Source organism: Heloderma suspectum, chromosome 2, assembly GCF_057233095.1.
Source record: "Heloderma suspectum isolate Gila_16-S chromosome 2, 16-S_ref, whole genome shotgun sequence".
In the NCBI taxonomy this organism is placed as follows: domain Eukaryota; kingdom Metazoa; phylum Chordata; class Lepidosauria; order Squamata; family Helodermatidae; genus Heloderma; species Heloderma suspectum.
The window spans coordinates 27,721,889-27,746,393 of NC_139459.1; the positions used below are offsets into that span (position 1 = coordinate 27,721,889).

The 24,505-nt window shown below is 41.7% G+C and overlaps 1 protein-coding gene across 6 annotated transcripts in view; it reads left to right on the forward strand.

Annotated features, from left to right (window-relative positions):
* NIPBL (NIPBL cohesin loading factor) overlaps positions 1 to 24,505 on the forward strand; it is a 193,628-nt gene that overhangs the window by 152,872 nt on the left and 16,251 nt on the right. For all 6 annotated transcript variants that reach the window (XM_084833083.1, XM_084833086.1, XM_084833085.1 and 3 more), the window contains 16 exons: positions 886 to 1,029; positions 5,993 to 6,082; positions 8,616 to 8,830; positions 8,943 to 9,045; positions 10,607 to 10,705; positions 10,809 to 10,955; positions 11,778 to 11,912; positions 12,440 to 12,538; positions 13,106 to 13,159; positions 14,438 to 14,546; positions 17,789 to 17,925; positions 22,018 to 22,158; positions 22,531 to 22,624; positions 22,729 to 22,883; positions 23,069 to 23,159; positions 24,113 to 24,286. In XM_084833083.1, coding sequence (XP_084689209.1) covers positions 886 to 1,029; positions 5,993 to 6,082; positions 8,616 to 8,830; positions 8,943 to 9,045; positions 10,607 to 10,705; positions 10,809 to 10,955; positions 11,778 to 11,912; positions 12,440 to 12,538; positions 13,106 to 13,159; positions 14,438 to 14,546; positions 17,789 to 17,925; positions 22,018 to 22,158; positions 22,531 to 22,624; positions 22,729 to 22,883; positions 23,069 to 23,159; positions 24,113 to 24,286 — 1,987 coding nt within the window. The remainder of the gene's footprint in view (positions 1 to 885; positions 1,030 to 5,992; positions 6,083 to 8,615; positions 8,831 to 8,942; positions 9,046 to 10,606; positions 10,706 to 10,808; positions 10,956 to 11,777; positions 11,913 to 12,439; positions 12,539 to 13,105; positions 13,160 to 14,437; positions 14,547 to 17,788; positions 17,926 to 22,017; positions 22,159 to 22,530; positions 22,625 to 22,728; positions 22,884 to 23,068; positions 23,160 to 24,112; positions 24,287 to 24,505) is intronic.

The window sequence follows — 24,505 nt, forward strand, 5'->3', positions numbered from 1 at the left end:
ATCCTTATAAGATACCTAGTACTTCTTTTCTAGTGGGTTCTGTGGAGATGGGAAACTAGCAAGCTTACATACCTGAAAGGTGGGATAGGTTGTCATTAATAGAAGAGAGGTGGCAGGACTATCCATCTGAAAGTGATATCACCTTGAGACTGAACTTCCAAAGCATTGTGCCAGATGAATATTGAAGGTTGCAACTAAGCAGCAGCGCAATATAGTTCTGAAATGGACACCTCCTTGACAGAAGCAAAAAAAGCCATTAGAAAACTGTATGGCTCGTACTCTCAGACCAGGAGGCAATGGATGCTGTGCTAGCTGGCGGCACAGCTGATTAGTGACTCCACCCACTTGGAGATGTGTTGTGGAAATGGTTTATATGCCCCCTACAAGATATCCGTCAATTCAGAGAACCCATGGTTTGTTGTTGGGTTGTGAACTGTGGGTTGTTCGTGGTTAATAAACCATGGTGTTTTTTTAGCACAACTGGGTTCAGACAACAAGATAACCTATTGTTCAACAACCCATGGTTCAGTGACAACCCACACTCAACCCATACTCAATCCTTGAGTGTGGGTTATCGTGTTGTCTAAACCCAACCAGTGTATATAATGTACTAGACATAACAAGAAAATGTTATTAAATGTCAGCTGCTATGTAATGGATACAAACGTGCTCATTTGTGTACCTATTAAATTTATTTGATAAGTTTAAATTGACAACTGCTGTGTGCTTCAAGCTTTTGGGCTGAGGTGGCCAGAAACATATGCAAAAATTAAATAATATTACTGGGCTTCCATTTACCATAGTATTTGGAAATGATCATGCAATATTTTGTGACAACAGAGAGATAAAATGGAGGTCGATAACTTTTTGTTTTGTTTTTGTTAGGTTCATCAATTTAGTAATAAATCTACAGAGATGGCTTTGAGAGTAGCATCGCTTGACTATCTTGGGACTGTAGCAGCACGATTGAGGAAAGATGCCGTCACTAGCAAAATGGATCAAGGATCTATAGCCCGAATTTTAAAACAGGTTTGAATAAAACTTTGTTGATTACTAAATTTGGGTGCTTAAATAAAAGGGATTTATTGATAAAATATTTGGAATAAACCCTATGCAAAATGATGAATATAAAAATGACATCATAACATTAGAGATTTGCTCTCCAGAACAAATTTTTCTGGGTGAGTTTGCCTGACACAACAACTCACCCTGCCGAATAAGCCATGCAGTGTGGGTTGTTGTCAGAACAACCCATGGTGAGCCCAACAGACGATTGGGCTCACTGTGGGTTGTTCTCCCCCTCCTTCCCTCTCAGTCCTTCTGCTGTCTACAGCAGGTATCCCAGGGGACTTGGCAGCAGAACCTGTCTTGCCTGCCACCAAGTTCCCTTCTCCTTTAGTTTATTTTGTAAGCTAAGTGTGTACAGAGACTCATTTTCAGAGATCTACACGCCACCCCCTTTTCATTCCCATTCTCACTAACCACGGGAACTTCTTACAGCTTCTTTGACAGCTGTAAAAGATAGCTGTGGTTAGTGTGAATGGGAGAGAAAAAAAAGGTTGGCTTATAGATCCATGTGAAAAAGACTTGCTCAAGAATGGTACAAGTGAGTATTGAAGCAGGGCACCCACAAGGGTCAGGGCAGTACTTAAAACTGTGGGGATCACCTTGCTTAAGGGGGTGATCTTGACCCCCTTTCCCCACCTGTCAACTGTCTGAGGCTGTCAAATCAGCCTATACGTGGTCATGTCTTGTCAGTTACCTTTTCTGTTTGATAGCTGAAACATACAAGATCTCAGACAAGGCAAGCCTATATATTTTTGACAGTTGGAAGTTGTGCAACTACACAACTCTGAAAACCTGACTAAAAAATAAGAAATGACATTTGCGCACATTCCTAGGGCCAATAAATAAATAAAAATATTGTTTGGCCCCCATTTGCTGAAATGTCATCAGGAAAAAATTAAAGAAGGGTTAGTGAACGAATGACAGCCCCTCCAGAGTGCCACTTGGGCACCATTGGAGGGGCTGTCACTTGTTCCCAGGCAAGATCACTCAGCAAGAGTGGCAGGGCTTTCTGCTGCTCTTGCTGAACGGCTTGCTCACCAATGGCCGCAACCCATGATGGGTTTGAGTTTGGATGACACACCAACCCATTATGGGTTGAACAACCCCAAAAACAAGCCATGGGTTGTTAGGGTGGCTTATTGCCCATAAACAAGCCACCTTACAAGAAATGATCCGGGTTCACACAACATGACAACCCACCGTGGCTTGTCACCGAAAATGGGTTGTCATGTCATGTGAACCCAGTATTTACCACTTTTATGCTTCTTGGTAGGGGTTTGTAACATCTGTCTTGAGAATGAGAATCGAGAGTTCTTGGGATATCTTAGTTAACTTTAGCAATATAGCAAAATAGCAATATAGCAAAATATACATTGAGGAATGTCCACACAATTCCTTTCTCCTGTGGCTGGTTTTTTTAAAATTAATTAATTAATTAATTAATTAATTAATTACATTTACATCCCACCTTTTTTCCTCTTTGAGGAACCCAAGGTGGCATACATAATCCTCCTCCTCTCTATCCCTCACAACAACAACAACAAGCCTCACAACAACAACAACCCTGTGAGGTAGGTTGGGCTGAGAGTCTGTGACTGGCCCAAAGTCACCCAGTGAGCTTCCATGGACGAGTGGGGATTAGAATCCAGATCTCCTGGCTCCCAGTCCAACATTCTAGCCACTATACCACACTGGTTCATACATGTGTGGCTTCCATGAGATTATCTCTAGGAGTATCCTGCTGCTACACGTGCAGCCTGGCCAGGTTCTTTTAAAATACGTCTGGCCTGCCATAAATTAAAACTTTCAAGGTGGTTGGCAGCAATTATAAAATGAACAAATTAAATCCTTTGATATTGATTAAGAATATCAAGAATTTATACTGTGGGATTTGGCCAGAAACATCTAAAAAATAGAGCCAGAAAAGAATGTACTTATATCTGGGGGGACAAAATTTAACTGCAAAGGTGAAATAAAAATGTATTTACAAGGTATGACCTAAATCATATTCCTTATGAATATACAGTGGAGGTGAGGAATAGATTTCAGGGATTAGACCTGATAGACAGAGTGCCTGAGGAACTATGGATGGAGGTCCGTAACATTGTTCAGGAGGCGGCAACAAAATCCATCCCAAAGAAAAAGAAATGCAAGAAAGCCAAGTGGCTGTCTGATGAGGCTTTACAAGTGGCTGAGGAAAGAAGGGAAGCGAAAAGCAAGGGAGAAAGGGGAAGATATATCCAACTGAATGCAGAGTTCCAGAGAATAGCAAGGAGAGACAAGAAGGCCTTCTTAAATGAACAATGCAAAGAAATCGAGGAAAACAACAGAATGGGAAAGACTAGAGATCTCTTCAAGAAAATTGGAGATCTCAAGGGAACGTTTTGTGCAAAGACGGGCATGATAAAGGACAAAGAAGGCAGGGACCTAACAGATGCAGATGAGATTAAGAAGAGGTGGAAAGAATACACAGAAGAACTATACAGGAAAGATCTGAATGTCCCTGATAGCCATGATAGTGCGGTCACTGAACTTGAGCCGGACATCCTTGAGAGTGAAGTCAAGTGGGCCTTAGGAAGCATTAGTAACAACAAAGCTAGCGGAGATGACAGTATTCCAGCTGAGCTATTTAAGATCCTAAAAGATGATGCTGTTAAAGTGCTGCATTCAATATGCCAACAAATCTGGAACACTCAACAGTGGCCACAAGACTGGAAAAGGTCAGTTTACATTCCAATTCCAAAGAAGGGCAACGCCAAAGAGTGTTCAAACTACTGCACAATTGCGCTCATTTCACATGCCAGCAAGGTTAAGCTCAAAATCCTGCAAGCTAGGCTTCAGCAGTATGCGAACCGAGAACTACCGGAAGTACAAGCTGGGTTTTGAAGAGGCAGAGGAACTAGAGATCAAATCGCCAACATTCGCTGCATCATGGAGAAAGCAAGAGAATTGCAGAAAAACGTCTATTTCTGCTTCATTGACTACGCTAAAGCCTTTGATTGTGTGGATCACAACAAACTGTGGCAAATTCTTAAAGTGATGAGAGTACCAGACCACCTTATCTGTCTCCTGAGGGTCAAGAAGCAACAGTAAGAACCAGGCATGGAACAACCGAGTGGTTCAAAATTGAGAAAGGAGTACGACAAGGCTGCATATTGTCAACCTGCTTATTTAACTTATATGCAGAGTACATCATGAGAAATGCCGGGTTGGATGAATCAGAGGTCGGAATTAAGATTGCTGGGAGAATTATCAATAACCTCCGATATGCAGACGATACCACCCTAATGGCAGAAAGCGAAGAGGATCTAAAGAGCCTGTTGTTGAGGGTGAAAGAGGAGAGTGCAAAAGCTGGTTTGAAACTCAACATTAAAAAAACGAAGATCATGGCATCTGGCCCTATCACTTCCTGGCATATAGAAGGGGAAGAAATGGAAGCAGTGACAGATTTTACTTTCTTGGGCTCCAAGATCACTGCAGACGGTGACTGTAGCCATGAAATTAAAAGACGCTTGCTCCTTGGGAGGAAAGCTATGGCAAACCTAGACAGAGAAGAAGCAAGAGACATCGCCTTGCTGACAAAGGTCCATCTAATCAAAGCTATGGTTTTCCCAGTAGTAATGTATGTCTGTGAGAGCTGGACTATAAGGAAGGCTGAGCGCCGAAGAATTGATGCTTTCGAACTGTGGTGCTGGAGAAGACTCTTACGAGTCCCCTGGACTGCAAGGAGGTCAAATCAGTCAGTCCTAAAGGAAATCAACCCTGAGTGCGCATTGGAAGGACAGATACTGAAGCTGAAGCTCCAATATTTTGGCCACCTAATGCGAAGAGAAAACTCTCTGGAAAAGACCCTGATGCTGGGAAAGACTGAAGGCAAAAGGAGAAGGGGACAGCAGAGGATGAGATGGCTAGATAGCATCACGGATGCAATGAATATGAACTTGAGCACGCTCCGGGAGAGAGCGCAGGACAGGAAGGCCTGGCGTGCTATGGTCCATGGGGTCACGAAGAGTCGGACACGACTGAACGACTGAACAACAAAACATGTTCCTAGGAAAAGCCCATTGGAATTCTTGAGGGAGCAAGTGCCACATTCTGGGCACCATATGTATTGATTGTGCATATGCCCACCCTGTTTGATCCCTCTTATTTTGATTGTAGCTCACTGAAACATATGATATAATGGTGTGCATAATCTTTGATTCTGATGTATGCTGCTATTTTATGTTGAAATTGCAATGGACCTGGAGGCTAGTCATTAAAAACCATTCATCTGGACACTACACTTGAAAACGTCCTGTCCCATTTCACTGCCAACAGGACTTGTGAAGGCAATGGGATACGGAGCAAAGGCTCAGTTGATGAACACAGTTTCCAGCCTCCCTTCCCATAGCAACCACTGCATCCCACTTCTTACCCCACAGAAGCTGCTCATGAAGGTTGGAGGGTACAGTAGCACTTCAGAAATGCACATATAGGGCTTTTATTGTTCAGATGAAATCAAAAGCTATAGATGCTTTTTATTTAGTGGCTAGGATTCAGAGTTCAAATGAGGTAAAATGGTTAAATCTAGTGCTGTAATTTCTATATCAAATTCCCACCAACCAAAACATTCTGATTCCCTGGTGCTTTTTTGACCAGTTGCGTTATTTTTTAAGCTTCTGACAGTCCTGTAATAAATTCTGCCTTTTGCAGAACCACTCCTAGCAAGTTAATTAAAAAGAGCTGATTTGCCAAGAAAATGTATATGGAACTCTTAGATTTTAGGCTGTATGTTCTAAATAGCAAGAATGTGTTGTTTCTCTTTTAAAAAATTGTCTGCTTTGAATACCTTTAGGCATGCTTAGAACACAAATCTATGCAGATCCGTTTTGGTGTTGGCAAATGTATGAACTGTCTAAAAATGTATTGCTGTGTGTTACAGGTCTCAGGAGGGGAAGATGAAATCCAACAGCTGCAAAAAGCATTGCTAGATTATTTGGAAGAAAACACAGAAACGGATGCATCATTACTGGTATGTTGGTTAAAATGAAAGTCTGTTTAAGAGAATAGTTCATCAGAAAGAGTCTGTAAAGAATTTTGTTTTGGAATTTTGTATACCAGTGGCTTTGGTAATCTAATCACATACATTCTAAACTAATCCAAAAGAAACTAAACTCCGCAGAAGCACTGAACTGTAGATGCTCAAAAGAAAATCTACTGTAGATGTTCAAAAGACTCTGTGAGAGATTAAGCACCAGTAACTCATTCTCTGTATCCCCCCATCACCCAGGAAGGCAGGGATTATGTGACCAAGATCTTTGCCTTGGTTTGGTATAAATGAGTCCTCCTTTCCAATTCTCTATCCCTGCCTTGACCCAGGATAAAGCTTATCAATCTCTCTTTCTCTCCCCCTGCTCCCCTCTTATCATTATTGGATCTTTACCATTTTAAAATCTCTGTCCTTACCTCATTTCCATTTTCTGAATCATCTTTCACTTCTCCACAACTCTTTGTTTTAAAAAAAGCCTTGGGGAGAGCTACATTCTTCCAGTTCAATGAGAGCTGTTTTTTCTTTCTGGGAATGCTTTATAACATAAGGAAGAAAAGACAAAGCTATGATTATAACACACTTGATGGTACAATCACAAAAATGGCAGAGGCTGCAATCCTGTACCAGCTTACCTGAGAGTAAGCCCCATTGAGCTAAATGGAACTAGTTATTAATAGAAGCATAGCTTCCAAATCCCGGAAAGTAATAGTTCCCCTCTACTCAGCGCTGGTTAGGCCTCATTTGGACTACAGTGTCCAGTTCTGGGCACCGCACTTTAAGAAGGATGCAGACAAGCTGGAGAGTGTTCAGAGGAGGGCAACAAAGATGATCAGGGGACTGGAAATGCCCTATGAAGAGAGACTGAAAGAACTGGGCATGTTTAGCCTTGAGAAGAGAAGACTGAGGGGAGATATGATAGCACTTTTCAAGGACTTGAAAGGTTGTCACAGACAGGAAGGCCAGGATCTCTTCTCAGTCATCCCAGAATGCAGGACACGGAATAATGGGCTCAAGTGACAGGAAACCAGATTCTGGCTGAACATCAGGAAAAACTTCCTGACTGTTAGAGCAATATGACAATGGAACCAATTCCCTAGGGAGGTAATGGGCTCTCCCACACTGGAGGCATTCAAGACGAGGCTGGACAGCCATCTGTCGGGCATGCTCTCGCTTGGATTCCTGCATTGAGCAGGGGGTTGGTCTCGATGGTCTTGTAGGTCCCTTCCAACCCTACAATTCTATGATTCTATGAACTTACTTCTTCATAGACATGTATAGGAAAGCATTGTAAATGATCTTTCAGATGTTCAAAAGAAACAGAAGGGAGGGCAGACACATCAGAGGAAGTTTCACCACATCCTTTCTGACGAGGCCTGAAATTTTAGGGAGCAGAAGCAGGAGTTGCATCTCCTCAGATGTGTCGTCACAGCTTTGTTGTTTTAGTATGTTATGCTGCATTTGTATGAGTGTAAGTAAAAAGTATTAGATATTTTTGTAGAGTTACTAAGGAGAGCAGGCCTTACTTCTGCAGTGTTCAGACATCTTTGAAAAACAAGAATACAAAATAATGTTTTTCCTACAGGATGTCCCTGTTCAGTGAGGTGGATTGTAGATTATACCAAGTCAGGCAATTAGTCCACCTAGCTCAGTATTGTTTAAACGAGTCTTCCATGATCTGGGTTCCTCCAGATGTTTTGGACTACAGCTCGCATCATTCCTGATGATGGGCAGTCCAAAATATTGGGAGTTACCCTCTTTAGAGAAGTCAGGTCTACCCTACCTGGCAGTGGCTCAATGGAGTTTCAGATGGGAGCAGCACTTACTGGAGATGCCATTGGCTGAACCTTGGACCTTTTACATGCAAAGCATGTGCGCTGCCATTGAGCAATGGCCCTTCCCCACTGCATGATAATATACCAAAGTCCTTGCTTCTGCATCCTAGCATGCAAGCAGCAATATTTTATAGTGGGCAAAGGTACCCTGGGAAGGTGAAGAGTAGTTCCTATTAATACTATTAGTAGGAACTCACATTTAATCAACAATAGAGAAATTGAGGGTATTTATGTCTAAATCAGGAGTCTAATTCTATTCTGTTGTCACTTTGAACGCTCTTGCAGTGCATACATATATGGTCCAGAAGTTAAAGTGCATTTGAAAGTAATTTTGTATATAAATGTGACTTTGGAAAAATTCAGTACAACTTTATGTAATTCAAAATACAGTTGGCTTGAAATATGGTAACCCCTTGGTTTATATAATACAAATCCAGTGACAAGAGCTAAAATACATTAAATTATTCTAAAACACTAGTGTCAATATTTATAAGGGAATTATATCCCACCTTTCTGTTGCCATAGCAATACTCAAGGTGGCTTACAGAAATTAAATATTTAAAGAGAAGTCCATCCAACAAACAATAAAAAATACTGAAAGTTGGTCAGACTTTTTTCCCCATGATCAGTCTCTGACATTTCTTTTTTAATTTATTTTTCTACACACTCTCCTACTACACCAGTTTTCTCGGAAATTTTATATAGCTCAGTGGTTTCGGGACACTACTATGGAGACTGAGAAAGCAATGAAATCTCAGAAAGATGAAGATTCATCTGAAGGAACACACCATGCAAAAGAAGTTGAGACAACGGGACAAATCATGCACAGAGCAGAAAGTCGCAAAAAATTTCTTCGCAAGATCATTAAAACAGCACCCTCTCAGTTCAGTACATTAAAGTGAGTTCTCCAGACTATTTTATTTATTTTTCAGTCTTTTTATGGCTTTCATGTATTGGCATATTTTGTTGATAAAGAAGTCCTAAAGTAATTTTCTGCAACTTTGTTACAGGATGAACTCTGATACTGTGGACTATGAAGATGCTTGCTTGATTGTTCGCTACTTGGCCTCTATGAGGCCGTTTGCCCAGAGCTTCGATATTTATTTGACACAGGTAAACTGTGCCAGAAGTCTTAGTGAAATACAGTTGGTTTCCTGGTTCCAAACGCTTATGCGGTAGTGTGCAATATCTGTTCATTGTTGAGCGCAGGTATTTAATAGGTCATGATAACCTCACATGCTTCCATAATTCTGTATCAACTACATAAACATTTTTTCTTTATCCTGCATGCATTTCACATCTCCTTGAAATATATTTCATCTGTGCATTTTTATATACGAGATCATTAAACTAGAACAGTGTCTTAAAAGGATAATGCTAGAAAGCTCTCCATGATCTTTGCCTTATTAGGAATGTAACATAAACTGTATCTTCAGAGAACATGCTAGATCAGCTTAATAACTCTAAATTAAAAAAAAAAACAAACACATTTCAGTAGCTTGCTTGCAGTGCATGGTACTCTTATGAATATGGCAATAATTTAGTGAAGTGATTACTTATATTTCATAGGAATATGAGCATGTTTGAATGAGTCACCATGTTTGGACTCCAGAAATATCTGTACATTCCTGCTTTGTTCAGTTGTTGGCCTTCACAATGGTTCTTGATCAGAGTAGATGGGGAAAGCAGAGAGAAAACAATGGGATAGGCACTATACAGCTCCTGCTTGAAAATTATATATCACAGGAAAAGAAAAGCGATCCTTAGATGCCTATTGAAAAAGAAGATGACATCATCAGCATGCATTAAGTCACTCTGACCATAATATGCTTAGGTCTGCTGTTGGATAGGCTCCATACATTTTAGGGACCAGACCCTCCACAAATCCACTTACAGGGGCAAGTGCCCCTGGCCTGGCCTGACTGCCCTGGGCCAGATCTCCCATGTGATATGAGCAGTCAAGGCACACTAGTATAGTTGTCTAACAGTGGGATGGACAAGATAGTCAGTTTTCCTGGCCTCAGGCTCAGTTCTCACCTTATGCCCCTAAACTGTGCAACTATGGTACTGCCTCGGCTATGACCTGTGCAGAATTCTACCATCTCACAATTTCAACTAGCATTGATGCTCCATGCCCCCTGGAGCTATCTCCCAATCCACCCCTTTTGGACAGGTGCCACAGGGAGTGAATGCACGTCCCCCACCCCAGGAGGTGAGTCTAGTAGGGCACAGATGCCCTGATGGCTGCACCAGTCCCAAGCAGGCAAAAGCTGGACTTTGGTACAGGCAAAAGCATGGTGGTTCTTCCTGTTCCAAAGCTCAGCAAGACATAAGGCACCCCCTCCCCGCAGTCCTATGCGTGTGTGTGTGTGCACCAGATAACACTGGTCAGGCATGGGGGTGTTGGCTTTTGCAAATTATATCTTGCCTACGGAGTTATGCCACAATTTCTGGACCTTAGTCTGAAGGTCTTTCACAAGGAGAGAATGGGTGGTGGTGCAATCAACATGCTTGACAAAGTGCTCTTTTTGAGAGTTTATGCTAGACTTCTAGTAGTTGATTTTTCATTTTACTTTAATTCTGGCATGTTTTCCCCACTTCATTTTTGTTTGTTAAACATTTGCCAGCTACTTTCCAAAAGCAAATAAAATATCATTTTTTGTTTTCTTATTAGATTCTGCGTGTGCTTGGTGAAAATGCAATTGCTGTTCGAACAAAAGCCATGAAGTGTTTGTCTGAGGTTGTTGCTGTAGACCCCAGCATTCTAGCCAGGGTAAAAAAGGAAACAACTCTAACCATATTTACATTCTTCCATTCTCACAAGCAGCTTCATGGTTTTGCTTACTTTGCATTTGCATTTTGTCTGTTGCTTATAGCTGGATATGCAACGAGGTGTCCATGGACGGTTGATGGATAATTCCACTAGTGTACGAGAAGCAGCTGTGGAGTTACTTGGTCGGTTTGTGCTTTGTCGACCGCAGCTTGCTGAACAGTATTACGACATGCTGATTGAGCGAATACTGGTATGGTTAATTTTAAATTTTAATATTTTATAAAATCCTTTTTACATAGTTTTTAATGATGAAAATAAATATTAAAATATTCTGTTCACCAGGCTAACAATGAAACACAATTATACCTTTTGACAAGCATCTCAAGCATCAGTAGTGAATATTTGGAGGATCTTCCATCTGTAGGAGGATTTCCTCTGTATTTAGGAACATTATATAACTGGATGGCTTCTGCTTATTAATATATTTATGATACTGTACAGTCATGATATACAGTCACATTATTTGTATTGCCTGTTAATAAAGCTTTTTATAGCTAATTTATTTTTTAAAAACTTGGGTACAACATTAATTTTAAAAAATAAAATTAGGAGGGAGCAATCCTATGGCCACTAGACAGCTGCTAGATGGCCATAGGATATCGTGTTATCTGAAACCGACTTCGGAGCCCGTGCTGCAAGGTTGGTTTCTGGAGAACCAACCTCCCCCCACTTCTGCGTTGCCTTGGAGGCAGCACGGAACAGCTCTGTCCTCCGCACTCGCAAGAAGGGTGCGGAGCGGCCAAAAAGGGGCATGGCTGGGGGCGTTCTAGGGTGGGGAGAGTGGAAATGCCTGTACGACACATCCTATGTGCTGTACAGCAGCCTCCTTCCCCACTCTGTCTTCCTGTGGCTAGACAGCTGCAAAAATGTGGGGCAGGAGAAGCACGGAGGGAACGATCCCCTCCGTGCTTCTCCTGCCCTGCATTGGATAGGCGGTCACCTCTGTGTTCGGAGGCGGCTGCCTGTCTGGATAGGATTGCGCCCTATATCAACTTTTTTTTTTCTTCCTCAGGATACTGGTATCAGTGTCAGAAAAAGAGTAATAAAGATTCTTAGGGACATCTGCATTGAACAACCAACATTTCCCAAAATTACAGAAATGTGTGTGAAAATGATTCGCAGAGTCAATGATGAAGAAGGAATTAAGGTATTGCGAACAAATGACTTAATATGTATGTTACTTTTATCAAGGCTTGCTTGAGTGTTGAGTTTTTTCTTCTCAAATTCCCATATGTTTGTGTTGAGCTTCCACCAGTTATCTCCCTGGGGCGGGCAACTGTGGGAGGTCTGGGGGCATTTGTGCATGGGCCCCCCACACCCCGAAAATCTTTTCCTCATATCGGTGGTTTGCAGATAGCTTTAGCTATTGGGCGGTATAGAAATGAAATTAATTAATTAAGCGGCAGACTGCTCCGGTTAAAAGGTTCAGATTTAGCTTGCAAACAAGCAACATTTGGCTGTTTGGGCACTCTGTAGCACTAAAACCATCATTCTCCCTCCATCCAAATTTCACTGCTATTAAATTTGGCAGCGCACCAGGGCTGCATCGGGCGCAGCAGGGGCTGCATGTGCTTTTGCAGCCTGTGTGTTGCCACCTTGAAACCTAGACATTCTGGTAGCTTAGAGATTTTGCAAACTAATTTATCTAATCAATAACTATCTTATTCTTTCCAGAAACTGGTAAATGAGACATTCCAGAAGCTGTGGTTTACTCCAACTCCCCATAATGACAAAGAAGCAATGACCAGGAAAATCCTGAACATTACTGATGTGGTATGAGTTAGAATTCCCCTTGACTAATGCATCAATTGTAATAAACTGTGCTGTGTCTATTGTGTTCACAGGCACATATTCTTATTATCTTTGACATCACTGGTGACCTGGTAACATAAGTCTCCTCTACCCCATCCTCTAGTATTTATTTTTTATTCTTTACAGACATGAGTTCCTTTACTGGTACTCAAGCAAATGCTGTAGTATGTAGCACTCATCTCTCCTTATATTAAAAAAAGGTTAGTTATCCACCTGTGTATGATGACGTTCCCTATAGCAGTCTGAAAAACTGTTTTAGAGCAACAGACATGTTGAATTGAGATTAGTTAATTAAATGTTGAATGAGCATGGCACTTTACAGAACCCAATAGGAGAGAGGTCCCTATTCCAAAGATACTGTAGTGTAAGAACAGGATAAGTACAAGCTAGGTTAAAGAAAGTAAAGCAAGAACAATCTAAAATAATAGTGATAATACTAGAAAGCACTTGTATTCTGTATAGTAAACTGTTTAATGTTTAATATTAAAATCTATTTAGTGTTAAAATGTATTTTTATACTTCTCTTAGGTTGCAGCTTGTAGAGATACAGGATATGATTGGTTTGAACAGCTTCTTCAGAACGTAAGTAATAATTCAGATGTCTTGTATTTTAATTTTTTTAGTAGAACCAAAAAAGCAGCTTTTAGGTGGTTCTTAACAGATAGAAAAGGAAAGCTTGAGGGATTCAGAGGGTCTCACAGCATCCTCATAATTCAGAACCTCTTCAGCTTTTATTTTTATCAATAATTTTACAAAGTTGTTAACAGCTGTGATAATTTTGCTTGATCTTGCACCATATCATTTCTGTACTTGAGAAGTAAGATGTTTTCTGGAGCAACTGACAATAGCTTTACTAGCATTGAAAGCTCATTCAGGCCATTTCCAGAATAGCACATCCTGAACCCCCAGAAGCTACATGTGGATGACAGGCAGTTCCTTCCTAATCTTTTTTAGAGCAACATCTCATCTTGATATTTACTTGTTTGGGGGTTACAGTATCCCCTCTTGGTTAGGGGCCAATCCAAAGACAGTTGAATGAGTGGAAGTATGGACAGACTTTTCATTTTTATATGATCTAGGTATTATCTCATAGTTACGTTTTAAAAGCCGTCATTTAAAATAGTTTTCACGTGATATGTAGTCCATTATTATTTGAGGATACTGCTGTTAACTTCTGTGTGTTTAATTAAATTCCTTTCTATTTGCCTTAGCACTGGTATAGTTGCATAGGAGAAATGCTTACGGGATGACAAGCAAATATTCCTTTGCTGATCCCTTGGCCTAAGAGGGAAACCTGTAGAGCACCTTTAGGAAACCCACTTAGGAATTAAATCTAATTTAAACCTGGTACACTGAGAAAATGTTTGAAGGTAGCTTGTGATCAAAACATATTTGTGTATTTTCCCAGTAGATCTGTCGTAGTGCTTGAGTCTGAAATGAAGAGTGCCATTATAGAAATCCAATCTGAAGTTAATTAAAGGAGCCTTCTGCATCCTGCTGCCCTCCAGATGTTTTGGACTTCATTTCCGATCAGCCCCAATCAGCATGGCCAGTAGTTAGGAATGCTGGGAGTTGTAGTCCAAAACATTTGGAGGGCACCAGGTTGGGGGAGGCTAGATTAAAGTACTCTTTGTAGCCAGCACTCCATTCTGTATAGATAAGAATTTGGAAGCAGTTTGTACAGCCATTGAACAAGTGGTTCACATGATAATCTTACTGTGTGCAAATCATAGCTCTATTCCAATTACTTTCCTCATGTGGTGGTAAGATAGTTCTTTGCTATCTTTCCATACTTCCTTATGAAGATGGTCTGTATAGTCTCAGATCCAGCCATTAATATCAATCTTGCCTATTTTGCAGTTGCTAAAATCTGAAGAGGATGCTTCATATAAGCCTGTGAAGAAAGCCTGTACTCAGCTTGTGGATAATTTGGTTGAACATATTTTAAAGTATGAAGAATCTCTGGCAGGTAAAACAGTTGTTTCCATTTCAGTCGTATGCTGTTTAGTGGACCTTGGGTGTCTCCCCTGTGGTCCACTGATGCCCTAGCTACCTCCAAATTGCAGCTGCTCCTGCCCTGCTGCCCGTTTTTTCCTTTCTGCCAAAAACATTACTGGACCTAACTACAGAGCATACCAGATAGTGTGCTGTTCTACCTGGCATACTCTACCGTCAGGCCTCACAGTCCAGCTGTTACACTAAGTTTGACAGGCATGCATTTGTGGATCATATCTGAAGATCACATTATCTGAAAATCAATTTAAAGTTTAAAATTTAATGTAAGTTCCCTGTGTGTCATCTTATGCAGGAGGATGGGGCTGTTGAAGGAAAAGTTACCCTTCCTTCAGGGCCTGAGATTTGGGGGTGGGTGAGCAAAACAAAAATAGCACAATTTCAAGCCTGTGCTTCTTGGGAATGGGGGTGGTGAAGTAACACTTCTCTGCTCGAGCAGGAGGCATCCACACGGGTCACTCTTTCCTCAGTGCAGTTCAATCTCAGAAAGACTGGTGTTTTTTCAAGTGGAAGAGGGAAGGCTGTGTGTGTGTGTGTGTGTGTGAGAGAGAGAGAGAGAGAGAGAGAGAGAGAGAGAGAGAGAGAGGTGGGGGCAGGGGGAGGAAGATACCAGCCTTGACCACACACACTGAGGCCTTCAGCTTTGCCCTCCACTGGCATGCGGCCTTTTGAGGTTGCCCATCCCTGGTTTATGGAAACAAATCAGTTTCATAAACAATGATTCAAAAGTTGGTTTGTTTCTGTAAACCATAGTTAAGACCAGCTACAGTTCAACCAGAACATTGTAAGCAGCTTCAGTTTGTAATTGCCCTTGTTGACTTACCTAGCTAGCATATAGCCACTTAGATGTAATATGTTGTTCGGTCGTGTCTGACTCTTCGTAACCCCATGGACCCTAGCATGCCAGGCCTTCCTGTCCTGCACTCTCTCCCGGAGTGTGCTCAAGTCCATATTCATTGCATCGGTGGTACTATCTAGGCATCTCATCCTCTGCCGTCCCCTTCTCCTTTTGCCTTCAATCTTTCCCAGCATCAGGGTCTTTTCCAAGGAGTTTTCTCTTCGCATTAGGTGGCCAAAATATTTGAGCTTCAGCTTCAGTATCTGTCCTTCCAATGAGCAGTCGGGGTTGATTTCCTTTAGGATGGACTGATTTGACCTCCTTGCAGTCCAGGAGACTCGTAAGAGGCTTCTCCAGCACACAGTTCGAAAGCATCAATTCTTCAGCGCTCAGCCTTCCTTATAGTCCAGCTCTCACAGCCATACGTTGCAACTGGGAAAACCATAGCTTTGATTATATGAACCTTTGTCGGCAAGGTGATGTCTCTGCTTCTTACTATGCTGTCTAGGTTTGCCATAGCTTTCCTCCCAAGGAGCAAGCGTCTTTTAATTTCATGGCTACAGTCACCATCTGCGGTGATCTCGGAGCCCAAGGAAATAAAATCTGTCACTGCTTCCATTTCTTCCCCTTCTATATGCCAGGAAGTGATGGGGCCAGATGCCATGAACTTCGTTTTTTTAATGTTGAGTTTCAAACCAGCTTTTGCACTCTCCTCTTTCACCCTGAACAAGAGGCTCTTTAGATCCTCTTCGCTTTCTGCCATTAGGGTGGTATCATCTGTGTATCTGAGGTTGTTGATCATTCTCCCGGCAATCTTAATTCCGACCTGTGATTCATCCAACCCGGCGTTTCTCATGATGTACTCTGCATATAAATTAAATAAGCAGGGCGACAATATACAGCCTTGTCGTACTCCTTTCCCAATTTTGAACCACTCAGTTGTTCCATGTCTGGTTCTTACTGTTGCTTCTTGACCCTCGTACAGGTTTCTCAGGAGACAGGTAAGGTGGTCTGGTACTCCCATCTCTTTCAGAATTTGCCACAGTTTGTTGTGATCCACACAATCAAAGGCTTTAGCGTAGTCAATTAAGCAGAAATAGATGTTTTTCTGGAATTCTCTTGCTTTCTCCACGATCCAGCGAATGTTGGTGATTTGATGTCTAGTTCCTCTGCCTCTTCGAAACCCAGCTTGTACTTCCGGTAGTTCTCAGTTCACATACTGCTGAAGCCTAGCTTGCAGGATTTTGAGCATCACCTTGCTGGCATGTGAAATAAGCGCACTTGTACCATAGTTGGATCACTCTTTGGCATTGCCCTTCTTTGGAATTGGAATGTAAACTGACCTTTTCCAGTCTTGTGGCCACTGTTGAGTGTTCCAGATTTGTTGGCATATTGAATGCAGCACTTTAACAGCATCATCTTTTAGGATCTTAAATAGCTCAGCTGGAATACTGTCATCTCCGCTAGCTTTGTTGTTACTAATGCTTCCTAAGGCCCACTTGACTTCACTCTCAAGGATGTCCTGCTCAAGTTCAGTGACTGCACTATCATGGCTATCAGGGACATTCAGATCTTTCCTGTATAGTTCTTCTGTGTATTCTTTCCACCTCTTCTTAATCTCATCTGCCTCTGTGAGGTCCCTGCCTTCTTTGTCCTTTATCCTGCCCGTCTTTGCACAAAACGTTCCCTTGAGAGCTCCGATTTTCTTGAAAAGATCTCTACTCTTTCCCATTCTATTGTTTTTCTCGATTTCTTTGCATTGTTCCTTTAAGAAGGCCTTCTTGTCTCTCCTTGCTATTCTCTGGAACTCTGCATTCAGTTGGGTATATCTTCCCCTTTCTCCCTTGCTTTTCACTTCCTTTCTTTCCTCAGCGACTTGTAAAGCCTCATCAGACAGCCACTTGGCTTTCTTGCATTTCTTTTTCTTTGGGATGGATTTCGTTGCTGCCTCCTGAACAATGTTACGGACCTCCGTCCATAGTTCCTCAGGCACTCTGTCTATCAGGTCTAATCCCTTAAATCTATTTGTCACCTCCACTGTATATTCATCAGGGATATGGAGCTTCTCCATTTTTGGCTGCAAAGTACATAATCAATCTGATTTCTATATTGACCATGTGGTGATATCCATGTGTAGAGTCGCCTCTTGTGCTGTTGGAAAAGAGTGTTTGCTATGATCAGCGTGTTCTCTTGGCAAAACTCTATTAGCCTTTAGATGTAATATAACAAGTAACAATTTCTGTGTTTTTGGACATCGTAATGAATATTAAGATGTGTGTTTATATATCTTTGTGTGTTTGTGTCTGTGTTTGTATCTTTATATATACCTATATCTATTATATTTCCTCTTATTTTTGTAGATTCTGACAACAAGGGTGTGAATTCAAGTCGCTTGGTAGCTTGCATAACCACTTTGTTCTTATTCAGCAAAATCAGGCCCCAGTTAATGGTCAAACACGCGATGACCATGCAGCCATATCTTACCACTAAATGCAGTGTAAGTACTCACTATTTTTCAGCTGAACTGTTTCTGCTAATGGTATTTTAAACACATGACTGAAGTGCATGTTGTTGCTATAACAAGTTGTTGCTGTTGCTATATTTCTTGGCTTTTAAGCACCTGGCTAAAGTAGGCCACTTCCTGTGGCCTTTTGGGTTGCCATGGTTAAATCTTTTATTTTATTTTTTTCATTTCTGTTGCTATTTTCTAACGTTGCTAATTTTATTTTTTTCCAGAACTTGGTATAGTTTATATTACTTGAGATTATTTTTAATAGAGGTGTGCATGGACCCTCCAATCCAACTCAGAAGCCACTTTGGGGCTTCCGAAGCAGGTCTGATTCAGCTCGGGCTGATTTGGGGGGCCCCGGACCCATCTTGGCCTACAAAGCCAAAGCGGGATTTGGACGTCCGAATCCCACTTTGCCCCCCCTAACACGCTGCCCAACCCCCAGCTCCTTACCTGGGCCCTTGTTCCGGGGGGGGTGGGGGGCGCTGCTGGGGAAAACGCTGCCTGTTGCAGTTGCCAACAGGTATGAGGGCAGGAGTCGCCCTCCAACTGCGCACTCTCCCTTCCTTGGAAGGAGGAGAGGGTTCCCAGTTAGAGGCTGACTCCTGCCAATGTGGGTGGGCTGTCGCCACTGCCAGCTCCTAGGCCTTCTGGATGTGCTCTGGCAGCTGTCTTGTTCTGGGAAATGGGGGAGTCATTTCACCCTGATTTCTGCCGTGACTGTGCCTGTGAGTGGTAGATCCGTGATTTTTCTGGTTCGGTCTGTGGAAGCAGATGTCCTCTGTGATATGTTGGTGGTTTGGGAGATTTGCTCAGCAAAAATCATATGAAATCAAGAGGATCCCTGCCAAGGTTCCATGTTTTTGCACTGTGGCTGCACCCATGAGTAGTGGATCTGTGGTTTTTCTGGTTGAGTCCATGGAGGCAGATGTGCTCTGTGATTGGATGGTGGTTTTGTGAGTCTCCCCTTTAAAAATCACATTAAATCCTTTTTTGATTGTATAGATGCTCCTTTTACCCAGTCACCATGGCATGCGCTTTCTTCTTGGCTTTGTTCTGCCAAAGGAGAGTGGGAAGGGTTAAGGCTTCCTCTGCCATACCTGGCAGAGACTGGGGTAGTTGCTCCCAGTGGCTAGGACTGGAGCGGAGAGAGAAATGCCATGGAGCTTCTATCTCAGCTCCTGTCTCATCCTGCTGCTGCTGCCGCCGCCGCCATCTCCATCATTATCATTGCACACAGTGGCAGCTTGTCAGGGCAGTGGGAGGCTGCTCAATTATTAGGCGGCTCGCGCACCCCAGTGGATTGTCTTGCGCCCTCCCTGGGGTGCGTGCACCCCACTTTGGAGCCCACTGCTCTGGCCAAATAACATTCAGACAGTCCTCTCCTCTCCAGTAACACCACCTCTGTCACAGTGAGCAAGCAGAGGCTGACTCACAGCAGAGCTCACACCCTCCTCTTCCTCTTCCTCCTCCTCTCCTCTTCCCTTCCCCTGCCTCTCCCAGTGACCGGACCTCTCTCAAATTGATACATTTGGCGCCTCTGCGTCCTCTTGCCTCCCCCCCTCCCCCCTCCCCCTCCCCCCTCCCCCTCTTGACAGTTCATGTCATCTTTCAGAAGTTGATTGGAGACAGCCTGTCTAGGCTGCTCAGAAGGCATAAGAAGAGCTCTGAATATACGAGCTGGACAAGACACTTCAAGGGGGAGCCGCTTCGCAGCACCTCATTGCTGGTCTGATCCGCTTCATATTATGACGAGGCACCTCCGAATCGGCCTGCTTCGCCTCGTTATTTGGGATTCGTACCGAGGTGGTGCACAGCCCTAATTTTTTACTATATTTTGTTAGCTGCCTTGGAGACGTGGTGCTGAAAGGAAAGATAAACTTTTAAATTAGTAAATAGTACATTAAATTGTGCAAACTAGAATTTATTACAGAGTGGAATTTTCTTGTTTTTAGATCACTAGTCCTCTCTTTTGCCTCCTGAATAGAATGTCCGTAGGCCTCTCATTTACAAGTCTCTTAAACAACCCTCACATAACCCATGGTCTGTTTTAGGTGGTTTAACCCTTGCATAACCCATACTTGCTGGGTTCTCACATCACGACAACCCCAAGCAGGGGTTGGATATGCAGTATGGCACCTGTGGGTGCCATGGCTTGTGATGGGTTAAATAACCCACAATGAGCAAGAGTGTGTTGTCTGAACCTGGTGGTGGTGGTGGTGGGAGATCAGTGCCTAGCTCTGGTAATGGGATGGATGACTGCTAACAAACTGATGCTCAATCCAAACAAGTCAGAGTCACTGTTAGTAGGTGGTTCCTTTGTCTAGATGAATGCTGTTCAACCTGTTCTGGAGGGAGTTGCGGTCCCCCTAAAGGATCAGGTTTGTACCTTGGGCACGCTCTTGGATCCAGCACTTTCATTAGAGGCACAAGTGGCCTCTGTAGTAGAGAGTTCTTTTTAACAGCTTAGGGTCATAGCTGGGATACCAACATATTTGGATGTGAACAACCCAGTTTCAGTGGTCTGTGGTGTGGTAACTTCCTCTTTGGATCACTGCAATGTGTAGCATATGTGGTGCCCTTGAAGACAGTCTGGAAACTTCAGCTGTTGGAGAATATGGATGGCTTCCAATTAGCTTCTGGGTCCAATTCAAAGTGCTAGTTTTGGTCTATAAAGTTCTACAAGGTTTGGGACCTCAGTACCTAAAGGAACACCTCTTCCCATTTGAACCTGCCCATGCCCTACAATCATCCACAGAGCTCCTTCGCAGAGTGCCCTCTCAGTCTGGCGTACTACAAGGGAGAGAGCATTTTCAGTGGTAACACCCTAGTTATGGAATGCTCTCCTTAGATAGGCTTAGCTCATTAATATCCTTCTGATGCCAGGCAAAGACAGATTTATCCTCCCAGGCCATTACCATCATTTTAACATATTTCAGTATTTTTAAAGATTATTTTTACAAATTTCTTTAAATATTGGTGGTATTGATATTATTAGTGTCTGCTTTTGGCAGTGGTTGTTGTTAATGCTATGAGGTTTTAGTACTGTGAGGTTGATTTTAGCTCCCTGCATATGATTTGACTCTGGCATGTTTTACTCTGTACTGGTTCTGTATTTTACTGTTGTAATTAATTGTGTTATTGTATATTATGTTTAGTCTTGTTTTAAACTTATTGTACATTGTCTAGAGAGAGTCAATTAACCATTATAACTAATAAATAAAATACCAAATTCCACATCCATACCTTGATTGCAGCAATGCAGATATCCAAGCCCCTGGGTATGCCGCACACTTACTTAGAAAATGTGACTTTTCTTAAGCTAAGGGGGCAGGACCATCAAAATGCAAAACTGAGGAACACTTTTAAATCTCTCCTTCACAAAAGAAGAAAGTGCTCCAGGTCTCCAGTGGCAAAGCCTGTGTGGAGGTTGCTGGTTGCCAGGAAAATTGGTGGCCGACTTTGGCATTGCTGGTCAAGGCTTTCAGACTAGATTGTCTGAAGTCTTGTGAGACCTGCAATTTGTCCCCATGGTCTTGTGAGACTTGGGGTAAAAGACAGGAACTGGACCTATGTAAGGCCTTGTTCCCACCTGAACCATCCACCAGGCAGACCGTGCAAAGTGAATGGGTTAAAACGCATCAGGTTTATCTGAGGCTTATGCTTTGTGGCACCAGGGTTATACTACCTCTGGTGATCCATACCAGTCTCTTGGAGCAGTACTTTGGGAGAAGTGAGAACTAGCTGATCTTATCTGAATTGCATGCATGCCATGTTTTTTCAAAGAAGTTGTGGCCTGTTTAATAACATATATTGGTGTCCATCTCTTTCTTGCCCTTCTATCTGCAATATACTTCTTAATCTTCCCTCCAAGGTGTATATGTAAAGAGAGATGAGAATTGCTTGCCAGAAGTGGCAGAAGTGGACACAGTCGAGTTAGATCTTTGCTCTACCATGGCACCATTCCATTTAATTATGTGCATATTTTGTTTTATGTCATATCCGTTTATTCAGACCTAATGCAGTATAGCAGTAAGAGCACAGCAAAGATGTTTAATCATATGCAATGTTCTCCTATAGAATCAAAATGACTTCATGGTGATCTGCAATGTTGCAAAAATCTTGGAGTTGGTAGTACCACTGATGGAGCATCCGAGTGAGACTTTCCTTGCTACTATAGAAGAAGATCTCATGAAACTTATCATCAAATACGGCATGACAGTAAGGTTTAATTTCTACTTAAAGTTTATCTTGTTTTACTAAAATGCAAAATGTTATATTTGAGGACCAGTTAAGGACCACTGGACCTGTTAACTTAATTTTATAAATATGACTTGGTTTTGTATTTTTGTAATTTATTTTACTGCATTTTATTATTGTTTTTATGTTTACTTTAAATTTGTGAGCCACCTTGGATGTGAATCTTCCAACAGAACAGCAGGCTACAAATATATTAAAATAAATAGCACAGTATTTTCATAATAGCCTTTATTTTTGTATCTAAAATAAAAGCAAGACATTGATTTTTCCAATAACTGCTTTGGATTTTCTAGATTACTTCTAAGACTGTAATATTATCTGCTTTGTTTCTAGGTGGTGCAGCACTGTGTTAGCTGTCTTGGGGCTGTTGTTAACAAGGTCACTCAGAATTATAAATTTGTATGGGCCTGTTTTAATAGATACTATGGTGAGTTAATTTTTATCCAGAATTTCCAATATTTATGTTTAAAGTTCACTAAATTTTTCATGGAAGGAGACCAATTTTTAATACGCTTCATTTTTTTTCTTCAGGAGCACTTTCAAAGTTAAAAAGTCAACATCAAGAAGACCCAAACAGCACTATACTTACAGCAAATAAACCAGCACTCCTTAGATCCCTTTTCACTGTTGGAGCACTGTGTCGGCATTTTGATTTCGATCAAGAGGATTTTAAAGGCAACAGCAAGGTAAAAGTGCTGCATTTATTTGATTATTGCTACATTAAAAAGTAAATGTGTATGGACTAAAATCCCTGGGACAATGACAGATAAACTTAAGAAAACATGTTTAGGTATTAATGATACTTTTTAATGGAGCTGAAACGTTTCCAGGCTTCTTTCCTGATTATCCATGCTGTTTCCCCTTTAACCAGGTTAACATTAAAGATAAAGTACTCGAACTGCTGATGTATTTTACCAAACATTCAGACGAGGAGGTACAAACAAAAGCCATTATTGGTCTAGGTAAGAACTTACAAAAGATTTTGAAGTCTTTATGTTATAAGTCTTACTTGTCTGAGTACTTGGTTGTGATGGTACAGACCTCTGTTTCTATATAGCAGTTTCCCCCAATGTGGTGTCCTCCAGATATTTTGGACTACAACTCCCAGCATTTCTGATTATTGTCCATGCTGGCTACAGCTGATGAGAGGTGAAGACTGGAGGATACCAGGTTGCAGGGGGTTGCAATGCAGCATTTCATGAGAATGTTAATGCATACAGAGTACTGTAGTAGTTTGATTCTGTACATGTGAGCTGTACACTTCAGAGGACATGTAATGCTTTTAAAATGTGCTAGCATCCATTTTGTATATCTGGGTTTATACTTTTGCTGGGGCCTATCTTAAGGTAGCTGCTAATATCCCACAATTCTGTATTTTTTAAATTAAAAAATGTACATTGTGTACAAAATGTAACATTATGTACCCAATAACAAAGTTATCTGGGCCTCTTATGACAATACAATACAACTATAAATAATAAAATCAGTATAGCTCTCAAGTAGCACTAAGAAATAAATTAAAACAGATTTTAGATTTTAAATGTAAGAGTTTAAATAAAAAGGTCTTCACCTGGCACCAAAAAGGACAGAACGTGCAGAGCTTCCGACAGCTGGAGGGTCACCATGGAAAAGGCCCTTTCTCCAGTAGCCGCCCACCACATCTCACTTAGCTGGAGCAGGAAAAAGGCCTCTGAGGATGATATCAGGGTCTGGGCAGGTACATGTGGGAGGAGGGATCCTTCAGGTAAAATAGGTAAAAAACAGTACTTTGAATTGGGCTCAGAAATAGACGGGAATAGACATGCAGATGACACTGTCCTTATGCTGCACTTTTAAGATGCTCAGAACTTTAAAAAAAATCTGATTCAGTAACAAGGTTTACTAAGTTGTATTTTCTTTCCTTATTTTATTTCAGGTTTTGCATTCATACAACATCCAGGTCTAATGTTTGAACAGGAGGTGAAAACATTATACAACAATATTCTTTCTGATAAGAACTCCTCAGTAAACTTAAAAATCCAGGTGTTAAAAAACCTCCAAACTTACCTCCAAGAGGAAGATACACGCATGCAGCAAGCAGACAGAGAATGTGAGTGATGAGCATTACTGCACTTACTGAACATCCTTAATGTAATTAATGTTATGTAACCAGAATTTGGTTTTCAGGTCCATCTCTGTTGTGTAAATACACAGAGAAACATGGAACACAGTTTACTTATTAACTGCAAGTTTCAGGTATTAGGATAACAAATTAGTCTGGATCTACACACGCAGCAGAATGAGGTAGTCGAGTGGACTGTACTGTCTA